At 40.3% G+C, this 15,042-nt stretch overlaps 1 protein-coding gene across 3 annotated transcripts in view; it reads left to right on the plus strand.

Moving 5' to 3' along the window:
• LOC106745024 (putative aminopeptidase W07G4.4) overlaps positions 1 to 15,042 on the plus strand; it is a 45,745-nt gene that overhangs the window by 5,251 nt on the left and 25,452 nt on the right. For all 3 annotated transcript variants that reach the window (XM_014620247.1, XM_014620246.1, XM_014620245.1), the window contains one exon: positions 10,022 to 10,303. In XM_014620247.1, coding sequence (XP_014475733.1) covers positions 10,022 to 10,303 — 282 coding nt within the window. The remainder of the gene's footprint in view (positions 1 to 10,021; positions 10,304 to 15,042) is intronic.

Genomic DNA, 15,042 nt, shown 5'->3' on the forward strand with positions numbered 1-15,042 from the left:
CCCCGCGTGGCGTAGTTAGGCAAAATCGATAGGTCGCTCCGGTTGCCGTCCCAATTAAAGAGGAATATTGCTTATCGGCGGTGAAATCGCTCGTTAATCGACTCAGCGCAACAACATCTTGCTGTACGCTCGCGTGTCCATTATGGTAGCGCGACGAGCCGAACGCGCATTCACTCGCGGAAAAATATTCGGCGCGCGATATTTCGCCGCACACGGCAATACGAGAATATGATGGCGCGTGCGTGCCTCGTCGATTTTGAATCGATTTCATCCTTCGTGCCTCCGAAAGCTGCTTGTTCAGATGTGATACGCATGATACGTTGATTAACCTGCGGTTAACCTGTGAAATAGATTAACCCGTCACCGTAGGGCGAATAAATTATAGCGACACATATAAATAGATTATCATTCTCGCGACGACACCAGGACGCGCGTCACCCCAAATTTTAATGCTACTTTTAACGCTCTCGTATACTGGTTGAAAATTATAGTCATTTTCGGCGCCAGACATATTTTGCAGTAGTAGCAACACGCATGTAATATTATTATCCCAGGTAACACACGCACGTTTTCAGAAACGTTTTATAACTGACATCTAGAAACGTTTCTCATGAGTTAAAATGTCCATTCGGAAAACATTCACTAGAACGTTCCTTTTCTGACAAAAGCACGTTTTAGAAACGTTCTAGTGTACATTGTAAGGAACCGTTATAAAAACATATCCCTTAAGCATGAAGAAAGCTGCCAGAGTTCTCAGAGAACACAATTGCGATATACAATTGCAATATATATTTTGCAAAAATGGTACATGACTTTTCCGCTCAGTTTCACCCGTTCTACTTGCACATCACGGGAACCGGAAACAGTTTTGGACACCCTGTATAAATATATGTTGACAAGGTGAATGTGTTAATTTAACATTATATTCGTATATTTTTTAGCACATTCCCCGTGTTAAAGTGGCTGAAAATTTCAATGGAATATTTTTAACACAAACCTTTTTTACTGTGTATATACACCGTGTTGTAGAATTAAAGGTTTACCATAGAGCGCGGAAGAAGAAACGCGGGAAAAGCGCGAGACGCGGGTTTATCTCACCTGCGTGACACGTTCGTAGACACGCGTTTGCGAAATACGCATTTGCAGACACCGTCGAGCGAAACGCGAAGGTGACGCGGGGAGCTGGTCGCGCGCGGCGAAATAACCTCTGCGTCGCGGAGAGGCGACTTCCGCTCCGTAACGGAGCGGAAGAACCTGACGAAAATTTCGATCGGTCAGCCGGCGAGTCCGCGCAGGGAAACGGACTGCACGACGAGTCCGTTCGTCAACCCGGCGGGATGTGGTGCGATCGTGTAGCCGCGATATCTCTTCCGGTAACGAGCGCATCATCCGAATTCCGTGACGCGTCAGTCTCGACCGGTATAACGGCGACGGGGGGAGGGAGGGCCGAAGGGTGGCCGCTGTTCCCAGCGCGCTTAGCGAGACCGGTCACGTTTTATATAACGTTTCGCGAAAACTCACGCTTACGCGCTTATGCCATTCGCTCGCTCGAAATCAGATGTCAACGATAACGTTGTGTCATGATGAAAGCGCGGCTTGTTGCATTATTCATCGGGACGAGTCTCGCGTGTTGTCCGTGAAACGGTGGTCGTCTTAATTTCTAAAAGCGGTTCTCTCTCTCTCTCTCTCTCTGTTTCTCTATTCTTCTCCTGTCTGTCATCCCGACTTCCCCGCTCTGCGGGCCATTGTTGTTAGCCCCGACGTGCGCCGGACGCGGATAGATAGCAATAAATTATTAGCGCATCACGCGTAAACCGCGCGAAAGCGCGCCCGTGGAAACACCTGATGCAGCAACGGCCGTAGATCTACAAAGACTTCATTATCACCGCGTGATATATACACGCTCGGCAGGCGAGCGAGCTAGCGAGAGCGCGGAGGGAGCATTATTGTCTCCTGGATTATGTTCGCAATCGATCCTCGGCGGTCGCGCGATTTACGCAAGCGAACGGGCGAGAGCGATATCGTGTGTACTCTTGAGATTTATTATCTTCCATAGAATTCGACCGGTTATTGCGCCTGAATTGTGGCCAATCAGCGTTGACCGGATCCGAGAGGAAAAATGCTGTTAATGCGCGCTCGAGCGAAAAAAATGCACGCGCGCGCGGAAAATCGCGATCTCCCTTTAAAAAAGACACGAGAAGTCGATACTCGAAATTCGAAATCATTGTCGTTGCTTTCCCGCGATGCCGACTGGATGTGGCGGTATTAAATTGGTAATTGATAAGTAATCTGTTGGGAAATATTATTTTATAATGTACGTTTGGAACTCTTTTTTTTTTTAATCACTTTAGACTTTGCATCAATGTTTATTCTCTGTCACCGAATGACGCAGAAAAGGTTAAGTTATTCTGTGAACCGATACATTTATGTTTATTAAACCTCTATTCTTGAAGTGGTTGCGTATATACGCATATATACGCAAGTAGGAAGTAGCGAATAATCGCAATGGAAAAGAACAGTTTTCTTGACAGTTGCAAATGCGACGTATACGTAAACTTTCGTTCGCAATGTCACGCATGAGTCACGGCAGTTGCAAGAAAAATGTATACATTTTAACTGAAGATGAAAAATTGTTGACAAATGCCGTTTAAACGGGCTTCAAGCGGTCAGTTATAATAAGAAGAGGGAAGAAAGCGAAGAATAAAAGTACATGTGTGTGCACACAAAAATACCATAAGACGTGTAATTTATGTAAATAATGGATCTCGAGGATACTATATCGAATGTACCACTTAAAAGTGCGTTGAAAAATGCTGAAATCGCAAAAGAAGAAAGAAGAATATTTCACAATGAGGAAGAGGGATGATCCTTTCGAATAATCTAGTAAAAAATGTATTCAGTTTCATTCAAATCCTTTTTCTTTTTTTTTTTGCGAGCTATCCATCTGCAATATAGATTAACATTTATACGAAAAAAAAAACTTTTTTCCATTAAGCAGCATAGTTTGCTTTAATGAAGCAACAACGATTTTATTCAGACAAAATGATATTTGATATTAAATTATATTATTTATATTAAACAAATCCAAGTCAAATAAACACGTATATGAAATCCGAAGGAACCTCCTCTGTGTAATAATTTTCAAAAAACTACGATATATTTTAGCAGAGAAATGTCGCCGCCTTGCTCATAAATTTCAATTCTACGCCTTCAACGGAAGATTTTCGAGTCTAAAGACAAAATATGCCGGTCTTGGTGTTTTTCCTCTAGCAATTAATCAAATAGCGCGCACACAGCACGCTGTTGTACGTTGGGTCTGATATAACAAAACGAAGCGCAAGTCGCATCGTCATCGTCGGTTGAACGGAGCGTCGACAAATAATAGTCGCGGAGACTTCGTAATCGAGTTGATGTCGAGCCTTGATTAAATCTAATCATCCGGGTGACCGTGACGATCGCGTCGGTGATATACGACAGCAATTGTGAAGAGGGAAGGAAGATAAATATTCTCGATCTTTGCTCGGGAACGATTCCGCATCGATTTGATATACGTGTCTTTTCGAGGGTCGTCAGGACAAACGCGAGGGGGCCGGGGAGGGGGGGGGGGCGAAAGGACCGTTTTCGTTCGGCGACTTGCCGGCATCGTTTTCGGGAGGATGATATCGCGCCGTGTGGTGGCAGCGGCGCATTTCCCATAAATATGCAGCCGCACATCTGCCGTGATATTTTCTTACCCCTCGTATAAAAAGAACTTCCCTTTCTGTGGTATTACGGCCGGAGATGTTCGTGCGGTTTTTTACATAGAGACGTACACTTGTACGGAATTTCTTATTTACGCGGAACACGGGCGCTTGTGCGCGCACGCTGACGGACGCACGCTGCAACGACGATACCTCCCCCCCTTCACCCCCCACCCTCTCATCTTCTTCTTCTTCTTCTTTTTTCCTCTTCTCGTCGCCCGTTCTTTCGCGTTACACGCGTTCAGACGTTCCCGGTCGTATAATCGCGAGTTGTCGCCGGAGAGGCAAACGCATTTAATCGCCTCATATTGCTCCGCGTGAAAATTGCGCGCTGCGTCTGGTTAGCCCTCTTTCCCCTCCGTTTCTCGATTAAATATCTCCGAGAGTTTCACGCAAGTTTTACACCGGCAAATGGGTATTATTTAAGCGACGGTAGTTTGCAAACGTCTTAGCGCGGGCTTCACGGTGACAGTCCTCGCGGGTAATAAGCGGTGCAGTAAGTATCGTATTGTTAATACAATGCAAATGTATTCCAGGTGAGAGTCTTGCGGAGTACCGCCGGCGGTCTTATCTAATGGTTGCGCGCTGTCCGACCGCGGTATTTTGTTCCACCAGTCGCATATTTAACGATTCGTCTTTAATTTACTGCTAAGAACTGAGAAGAGATAACTGCTCCGTTGTTTGCAACCGTCGGTCTCCTGTGAACAAGAGCCCCGTGCTTTTTTATTAAAACATCCTCGACAATGTCTCGCGTGTATATCAACAACGATTGTATCTGAAAGAGTTCTTATCGCGAAAAATTGCATAAGAGAGGAATCCATTGAAGTCTATCTGAACTAATTAAATCAAGAGATACGGGCGTATAATCTTTCTTATATCTTTTCGTTTCTTTTCGATTCCGCGCAGAGACCAAGATTTCCTTGAATTTAATAAACTTTCTTTGATTGGAACAAACTTATCTTTCGAAATGGAGCAAGCAAACGAATAAATATTTGATCCAATAAACAGGACTGTTTGATTCCTCGAGCAATAAGTATCTTTACATCGAGTAATAGGTTTCTTTCATATTTCTATCCAATCATTACAATGGTCGTCACAAGCAACAAATTATATGAAAGAAATAACATTATGATAGAAAACCGTTCTTTCCCGTGCATTCATTAGCTCAAACAAAATAATTAATTCCTCACTATTGCGAGTTTTGCAAAATGGTACATGATATTTTTGCTCAATTTTACCTGTTTAGCTTGCACATCACGGGAAGCAAGAATGATTTGGGACACCCTGTATGATGAAATAAAATTTTTTTTAAATTGAAAACCAAATATATTATTTCCACTAAGTAATACTGTTTTTTTCTATCAAACAATATGGTGAGTTCAATGAAACAACAACATGTTCATTCTAACGAAATGATTCGTGATATTAAATTACGTTGTCTATATTAAACGAACAAGTCAAACAAACATGTATATTAAATCCAAAGAGACTTTTTTCCCTGTGTATGTACAGTTTATCTCGAAACCACATTTCGTTCAAATCGATTCCATGAATAAATTTTTTATATTCATTAATAATATTCATTATAAATATATTATTGTAAATATGTTTGCTGTTGCATTGGTAAAATATTGAAATGTTTAAACAAACGTAAACTCTACATTATATTAAATTAACGTAAAACATTCTAAAAATATTAAATACGTATTATTTAAACGTATATTTAAACGTAAACTCTACATAATATTATTACGGAATAAATGTATTTCCACGGATCATTTGAGAAGTCGAAAACAATTCGAATCGTAAATTGTTAATATTAGAGACTTGCAAAGCGTCGTATCGCTGATAATTCCATTGCTTCAAAAAACAATGTTACTTTACGGGTGCAAATCAGACAGTAATCTAGAGAATAGTAGAAAATGATAGATTACGATGGCAAATACTTCATTTGATCATGACACGTGTTATTTTTTGGTTCGCCATTGATAAAAGAAATTTTTTTTAACTTTATTAATCCATTAAAGCCGATAAATCAATAAAGTTAGCAAAAAATAATAATTGGAAATAAAACCGGGACGTGCAAAAAACATTTCTGACATAAAAAGTACACTATAAAAATCAATTTTATAAAGTTCCAATAAGCCATGATATTTATTGTTCTTTTTTTTTTACATAAACGGAGAATAATATGAAGAAATATACGTTTCTTTCGCAACTTTTCTCGTAGAATCTATTGGCTTAATCAGGTTTCTCCTACATTTCGTTAATTCACAGTCTATGTTAACAATTCAATATTTTTACAGTCAATATTAACAGTTCGTTGCGATTTTTATGATGTCAGAATTATGTCAGCAATATTTTGCTTTTTACGTCAGAAATATTTGTTCACGCTCCAGTTTGCTAACCTTACTGGTCCAGTCATAGGCTTTAATGGGTTAGTGAGAAAATTTTCGTTACTCATACTATAAATAACAGAAATATGGCACACGACGAATTTTTACGAGTCCTTAAATACATTTCCCCGCGTATTCGTATAACGACATGACAGATAAGACGGATGGCAATGAAAGGGACAAATGTCGCACTGAAAACATCCCGCTCGAGTATCGAGCCGTTACGACTAGCTATCTCCGAACAAAACGATTGATAACATGGCCACTCGTATTAGGGGAATAATAAAGGGAACATCTTTCTCTCTCGTCTACCCGCGTAAAACTCTATCGCGTGCTGTATAAAAAAGAAATTTGAGGGGACACGTAAGGATCTTATTACTCGCGAGACACGAGGAGAAGATTTCGCTGGGCTGCTGACGCCAGGACCCACGTTGAAGTCCCACGGTGCCCACAGCGCGTATACAGATGACGATATATCGATTGCAGGGAGAAGACGCGCGCGAGATAGCGTAATCGGCAAAGATCATCTGTACTGACGTGCGTGAAACGAGACACGGAGTCGCGATTGACCTCTTCGGTTATCGGCTCGAGCTTATCGGCCAAATGGCGTTGGCCTTAACGTAGAAATGGGGTGCGCCAGAAGTCTACGTGCGCCAGAAACGTACGGCCAGATCTTGAAAAGGATAAGAGAAAAGGAAAGCGAAGAAGAGCTTCGAATTTCGCGTCTCGGAACTGCATCCTCGTCGTTCGATGAGTAAAATTCGCAACCGCGCCTTTTATCCTGGTTTTACGTTCATGTCGCTAACTTGCTATGAAATATATATATGTATATATACAGGGTGTTCTGAAATTAGACCGACAATTTTCAGTGCTTACAAAGGACACTTAAACACTAAAAAAGTGATTTTTATCGATAAACTCATATCTGCAAATATGCCGTTTTGGCACTGAAGTTAATTATTTACAGCAGTTGTTCGAAGTGTTGATCATTTACATCTAACTTCTTCATAAATTATATGCATATCGGTCAGCTCAACAAAAGAAAAAGTTTCCATTTTGAAAACGAATTTCGGATAAACAATAAAGAAACGCTATGACACCGAGTTCATGAGTCAATAACAAACAATTCTAATTCTCAAATCGTTCGAAAATTTCCAACAATCTTCAGTTCGATGAAGCGACTTTTATTTATATTTTTTATCAAGTGTTAGCAACAACGACTAATTTACGAACATGATAATTGATAACTATATATATATATATATATATATATATATAATATAAATAAATAAATAAATAAATATATATGTATATATATTTATTTATTTATTTATTTATTTATTTATTTATTTATATACACATTGGGCATCTCAAAGATTAACAGAGACAAATTTCATGAGAACGTAGAACAGATTGAAGTGAACGAAAAAATCTTGTACCATTTTGCAGACAACACGCTAAATTTCGAGTTATTAATTATCGAAAACGGCCATACAGGGCTTTTTTATTTGGAGTGACCTAATCTATAAGTATATGACAGCTATTGTACCTAGCGACGGGTCCAAGGTTTAAAATTCAATATATTGATATCTGATTCAATCTACCGATATACTGATATCGCTAAATATAACAGCTATCATATACTTGTAGATTAGGCCACTTTTAACAAAATAGTCTTTACCTTTACCATTTTGCAAATAACACGCAAATTTTCGAGTTATTAATTAAAGAAGTCTCTATGGCCATTTTCAATCATTACTAACCCGATATTGTGCGTATTGTTTGCGAAATACTAAAGGACATTTCTGTTCACCTCAATCCATTCTACGGTCTTACGAAATTTGTTCCTGTTGGTCTAGAATATCCTGTATATTTGTGTGTGCGTCAGTATATATTAAAGAGGTAAAGTCGTCCCATACACCGTGAAATATACGACGCAGTTTTACCACGAGAATGCCGCGAAGAAATTGAAATGTGCGCAGAAAACGGACGTAAATATAAATTTTCTAGCGACAATCAAAAACGTATACGGGCGTCTTGTAAATTTCGCGGGAGATACATCGGAATGAAAATGCGACGATTTTACATCATCCGCTCGCGATTCGCGGGATGAAATTCCTCTAGCATCGATCATTCGAAATATTTTCTTCTTATTACGTTGCACGCGAATTACGTTGCTAGCTAAGGAACGTGTTTGAGATCTTGCTTTTAATTATTGACGAAGCGCGCGGGAAATCTAATATCCTAACTTATGTTAGTTTACTGTGATAATTTTCCCTCCTTCCCTCGCAGCCCTTTCCGATGCAAAAGGGTGATGTAAGCTTCCTCGCCTCGGGCGACAATTTTTGCTCATAGTTACAGCGATGATCGAGAGTTGCATGCTTTAAATGATGAAATACCAACTATCTCGTCGTTCAACTACGTATCATACCGTGAATATGTCGAATTAATAACACCGTCGATGTCGACTGCGTTGAAATAAAAAAAAATGAACCTACTCCGAGTATGGTGAGACTTAATCATTTATATTATAAATTGAGTCCTTTCAATCGTTTAAATTGAAGTTATATTAAAATAGACATTTATATTAAATAGATATTTCTATTAAGGTAATTGCCCCGTTAACTGTTGACTGTTAGAAAGATAATGATTAATACCATTATTAGGAAGGTAAATGATTAATCCATTAACGCACCGTTGTTTTACGATCAGAAAAAAATAATGTAAAATATTAAAATACTTTTCCAATATTGTGTTATACTGTAACTTTAGTGTAATCATTTTTCACGCTCGTATTAACACTCGCGTGTGCATGGTAATATAAAATAATGTACCGCCAGAGTTAACTCGAGCTTGCGCACAACTCTGTCAGCTGCTTGCTCGAATTATCTCGTGCTAACAGGTTAAGGTTGGTACAACACGAAGAGCTCGACAAATCTGTGCTAAATGTTTATAAACATGATTTATGATATGTAGTTTTGATGCTACAGCAATATCGCTGTAGAATATCAATCAAACTTACATAATGTTTAAAAACTCAGATATAATAATCATTTTTCTCGCGTTTTGATACTTTTGACTGGAACCGCCTGAATTAAGTATATGTCTGTGAATACATTATATGTATCGATACACGTGAAAAAAATTAGTACCAATTCAAGATTCATATTCTCATATATAGTGTGTGTATAAAATCTTTTCCCCCTTATATTTTGGAAACAGTTGAAAATTATGAAAAACCACGTTATATATGAAATACGTGTTCAATCATTTGGAGGGGCTACTCTTTCAAAGGGGTGTGGGGAGGTTGCTCCCTCAACAGGATAACCCAGGGAGACCCCAACTCAGAAATTTTTAATGGAATCCCCGATATTGTAGTATATCATTCATCGCTGGTGGAAGTTGTACGCGTTTTATTTTTTACATGTACTTTTTGTTTTTTATTTCTTTTTGTTGTTTATATTGTTTAGATCTTGAATAATACTAATGCCAACGGTACTGTAACTTTCAAGGCTTGAATTTAACAATTTGTTGGGACTAATTATCTTAAATTGAAATTCCACGTTAAATTGTTTTTACACCAAACAGACAAATTCGTCGCACTTCGGGTCAAAGACGTACTTTAAATTCAGAAAATATTTGCCGTTCGCGAAACCACTCACGAACTAATGATCGAGTGGACCTTCTTAAGAGGATTTTTATTCCGTTTTAAATAAAAAGCGACAACTCGGAGAAAACCGCAGCAAAGAACGACGCTCGGTATTCGGATACTGCGGACATATCGCGTGTGCTTGTTAACGAGAAATTACTTCGTGTTCATCTAATCGGATTCGCTATCGATTAGCGGGCCCGGCCGGCTAACAAGGACGATGTGATTCGTTTCAGGTGGTTGCCGTGTCAGGTGAGGGTCGAACCGGATATCTGCAGCTGCGATTACGACGGCGTTATCCTGGTCTCAGAATGTCCGCCCGGCATCACCGAGCCGGAACCTTTCAAAACCGTCCTGTACGCCGCGGCGCAAATCGATGCCGGGCTGGGCGTACTCGGCGCTGTTTTGTCCATCAATTTGCCCGCAAAAAGGCTCATTTACAGTCCAACGGGTCCGATTAACATGGATTATCACGACGTGCGGAGCTTCGCCGAGGCCGCTGAGCAGGGAATGAAACGGTAATAATACCTCTATGTGATTCCCCAATGTGCTCACTTCTCTTTGCTTTCTGTCCCACTTTTTTTGCGTTTTTCTTTCCTTTTCTTTTGCTTGATGCGACCGGTAACAAAATGCTTTCGCGGCCGCATGGGATGCATCTTACGTATGTGTTATCGGCACGTCCGGCCACACTGGCTCATTTAAAAATCTGTAGTTTCACGTACATACATATACATATATATATATATATATATATATATATATGGCTACATAGTTTTAGTACGAAAAAAATAGTAGCGATTCAAGATTCACATTCTCATTACAGAGAAACAGGTATATACGTGTAATCTTATATGAAGCAAAAACTCATAAAAAAGTCCTACGTAGTTCTATTGGACAGATCATATTCTTGTTACTGAAGGATAATTTTCATGAATTCGGAGGAAAAAACCGGACAGAAGGACGGTATCTTCAAATTAAGAATTGTATTAGTTTAAAGATATCGTTCTTTCTGTCCAGTATTTTTTTTCTCTACGTACACATTATGTTTGAATAACAGAAATACGATATTTTTAGTGGAATCATATAAAGTTTCTTCATGTAAACAATTTTATCTTCATATAAGTTTATTTATTTTTGGTAATGTAGGTGGGCCATTTAAAATGTTGCAAACTGTTTATCTGAAGACACACATCATAATAAAACATGTTTTAGATAAAAGTTGTTTGGTTGAAAAAGGGACAAGACAGGGATATTAGTTTGGCATTAAATGACGTACTAAAGTCATATCAAAGTTATCATGAATTTTCTTTATGGAATCGTAATTATTTTCTTACATATATCGATTCCTCTAGTCATTTTATGCATAAAAGTACTAAAATAAAATTAGCGAGAAGTGGACACGTTCCAAGATATTTTATATTTTATTCTGATATTTTTGTAACATTTTAAATGGCCTACCGTGTACATGAAAATGTAAATCTTGAATCGATATTAATTTTTTTGTTCCGTATAGTCTTAAAAAATATCGAGGATAATGTACAATGGCTCTTGATCTTGCAAATCAATACGATCCGCGGGATGCATTACGCATGTATTACAAAGTGTGACACTCCGTGAGTGTTGAAATTCAGCACTTGCCAATTCGCGTCAAAATCCGTTGTCGTCAAACGAGGTTCACCCACGTCCAGCCAGGTACACCCACTTCCAGGCAGGGCCATCAACGAAAATCGTCGCTGCATACCGAAGCGCATTGATCGCACTTCATCTCACTTCACTGCATTTTACACGGCACTCGCGACGCGATTAATATTAACATTTTAATGGCGTGTAAAGAATTAACGAGTGTGCATCGTGCATCGGTTTTCGTTTATCTCGGGACACAAGATCTACGACTTCGACATGTAAATGTCGGAATCCGCGAATTCGTTCGACGAGTGTCGTGTCTGTCACGACCGTGCGAACGATTCCGACACTTTCAGCACGAAGAATGCGAGTATTCGCGAATTGCGAATAAAGGATCGTAAATCGAAAACTGCATCGCGTGTGAAAGATCGCGGAGCGAAGATTGAATCGCGTAAGGGATTTCGCAACGAAGACCGAATCACATATAAAATGTTGTAAGGCGAAAACTGAATCGTCTATAAAAATCCGCGAACCGGAAACCCGAAATCGCGAATCTAATCACTAAATGGTACTTCCGTCACTTTTAAGGAGATATTATAAATTAATTTAAATCGTATTATAAATTAAAAAATTATAATACAATTAAAACCACAAATGCTCAAACTTTCGAACGGTAAAATTATTTTGTCACTAATTGGAATGTTCACCTTATTTAACGAGCAGAATAATCACGTGTTAGATTGTTACGTTTGGTCACTTTGTTTAAAATACAATATTTTAAACGGAAGCTCATCTTCGCGATATATGGACGTGAATATGAACAGCATTCGTTTTTATTTAGCGAGATAATCGCAATATAAAAGCGTATACATGGGAAGTCTAAAAAATATATGACTAAAAAAGCGTCTACCGTAAAATCGATCAATGTAAACACGAGGTAATCGCGCGTTTCGCGTGCGGTGACGCAATTCCGATACGCTTTGCACACTGCTCGAAACGATTAGAGAACCGCATCGCATAAACAGTGCAGTTAAATAATTCTATGGTTTGGACTGAATGCAAGAGGAAATAGTTGATACGTTACATTTACACAAACGTGTTTAAATTAATCAAAATGAAGATTATATGTTACGTATTCGATATATATTCTTTTCGAATAATAATATAAAAATATAAGATATTTATTAAATTAAAATGGAGAAAGAAAGAGAGGACGTTTTTAGAACAATTAATCCCCTGATTATTTCGAGAAATGTGTTTCATCACAGACATGCACGTATACGGAGAGAGAATTTTGTGGTAAAAATTGCCATAGAATTGTGTAACTAATTAAAATATAGACATTCCGCTTATAATTTATCATCGTTCCATTTCACGTATGTTATTTATATATTTTAGGAATTCGAGTCTGTTGTTAAAAAAAGAATTTAGCATGTCCCTCTGCAAGACAAACTCTCCTGGCAATTTAGCCTGTCACTACAAAACACAGTGAAATCGAAAAAAATTTATACGAAAAATAAAGCTATAATATTTTCTCTCTTATTGTGTACATGCGGCAAGTCCAATATGTAGAATCTACATGCAATGTAAATTGCATTGATATGAACGCAGCGTTGCAAAAACCCGCATCACCTAAAATTGTGTAACTCTCACCAAACCGGCTGGAAGGATTTGTAATGGAAAGAGAACAGTCGCATTATTTAGATTCGGGGGTTCGGCTTAACGAACAGATGCGCGTAAGAGCGTGAGTGGATTAACCCTTCGCGGTCGTAATTCGATTCATTTCAAACTCGTCTATTCCGGCGCTTTCGGCGACAAAGGGTTACGAAGACAAATCGCGAGAGAAATCTATGAACTTACCTCGGAGCCGGTCCCGCTCGGCCCGAACCCGCAGGAACCGCATCCTCGGGACAGCATCCTTAGAACAGCATTCTCGGAACCACATCTGTCGTGTAACCTCTTCTTCGGAGAACATTGCCAGATCTGTAACAAGAAACGAAATTTCCGATTAGTTACGACGACAAGGCGGTCATTCGGCGTAGACAACGCGAGTTGAGGTTGAAGTTAGGGTTAAGTTAGGTTAGATCGCGAACTTGCATTCAATTGTGTATCTCCTCGTAAGATTTACAACGAAGAAAGAAACGAATAAACGGCAGATATTAATTTTGTCTGATCGATGCTGTCGCCGAGCACGATGAGCGCGATGCGGATAATGCGAGGTGAAACGCGTTAACTTTAACTCTTTCACGTTGCATCAACGTCGAATGACTCGATAAAGTGAAGGAAAAGCACCAAAACCGACGTATCTTTTATTTCGAGTACTAAAGCCTGTTGAAGGTGCAAAGTGAACATTTGAGCGGAGCGTATCGGCGCTCAATTAAAATCTGAAACTCGAATATTTCCTATGTTGTTCGCAGAGGCGCTCCGGATTATCCGCGCTTCCTTTTATTCGCGTGTCCTTTCAACGATTTCAAGTCGATACCGGCCTCAATAAAGGACATATCGAGCGTTTTCGACCAAAGACCGCGTACATTTAGGAACGAATTAAATCTGGCGAGCGCAAATGAATCGCCCGGGATCTGCTCCGAAGATTCATCAGGAAGATATTTAACATGAAACATTAATGAATCGCGGTAACAGGATAGCGTCCTGTTGAATCTTCATTAAAGTGCGAGCCGAGGTTCAAGTTGGTCGAGGAATCCGCGCTGACGGGAGGACAAAGCCGGGTAAAGACTTGCAGACACATCCGTCCGCAAAAAAAGAAAAAATCCTTCCGCCAGGTCGGAATCGGCAACGCGAGATCGTCGTTTGCGCGTTCCTCGCTTCGGTAAATCGCGTCGAAAATTCCGATCTGCCGAGTCCTCTCCGGGGCGACGCTCGCTCCTCCTCCGCTCGCGACTCTGCCATTGTGAGCCGACAATTACCCGTTAATTCGCCGCTTTATATGCTGTCGGCGAATTAAAGCGCGGTTTGCCGCCGCCGCCAGATAAGTCCCGGTTATCTGCCGTTTCAAGGGAGAACACGGGGGACGTCGTCGCCGTCACCTTTCGTCGTCCTCGTCGGCGGACAAAGGGAACCGGCGGTTATAATAGTACCACCGCTATTAAAGCTGAGAAACGATGCAGCGAAAACCGTTTGTTCTCGAACGGCAACCCTCGCATCTTCTCCCCCCCCTCCTTCATGTTCCTCCCCTCTTACCTTCGACACCCTCGGTTCCTCCGCGCACCGATCCGTCATATCCGCGTCCCGTCGATATTTGCTACCGATCGTACCCCGACGGTCTATGAGAAATATTTTCATTCCGTCCGATTTCTTTTTTTCTTTCGCTCCCAACATTGTCGCAACATCGATCACCGGCTGCGCGATGATATCGTCAATATTTGCGCTGCCTTTAATAAACATTGTCCGGCCTGACCGAGGGACACTTCACGAAATTCAACCTCGTAATCGCGTTCGCGCCGGGTAGAGGAGGAGGGAGGGATCCAGGTTTGCCTTTTCACTGTCAGCGTGTAATTGGACTCGGCGAACGTGTCCGGGTCGGGTTACACCCGCGTTTCCGTGTCGGATGCGATTTGCATACTCTCGCGGAAAAACGCGCGTTTCGACCGAATTCTCGCTGTCTCCCCCCCCCCCC

The sequence above is a fragment of the Dinoponera quadriceps genome, unplaced genomic scaffold, assembly GCF_001313825.1.
Source record: "Dinoponera quadriceps isolate SergipeBrazil2010 unplaced genomic scaffold, ASM131382v1 scaffold717, whole genome shotgun sequence".
Lineage (NCBI taxonomy): Eukaryota > Metazoa > Arthropoda > Insecta > Hymenoptera > Formicidae > Dinoponera > Dinoponera quadriceps.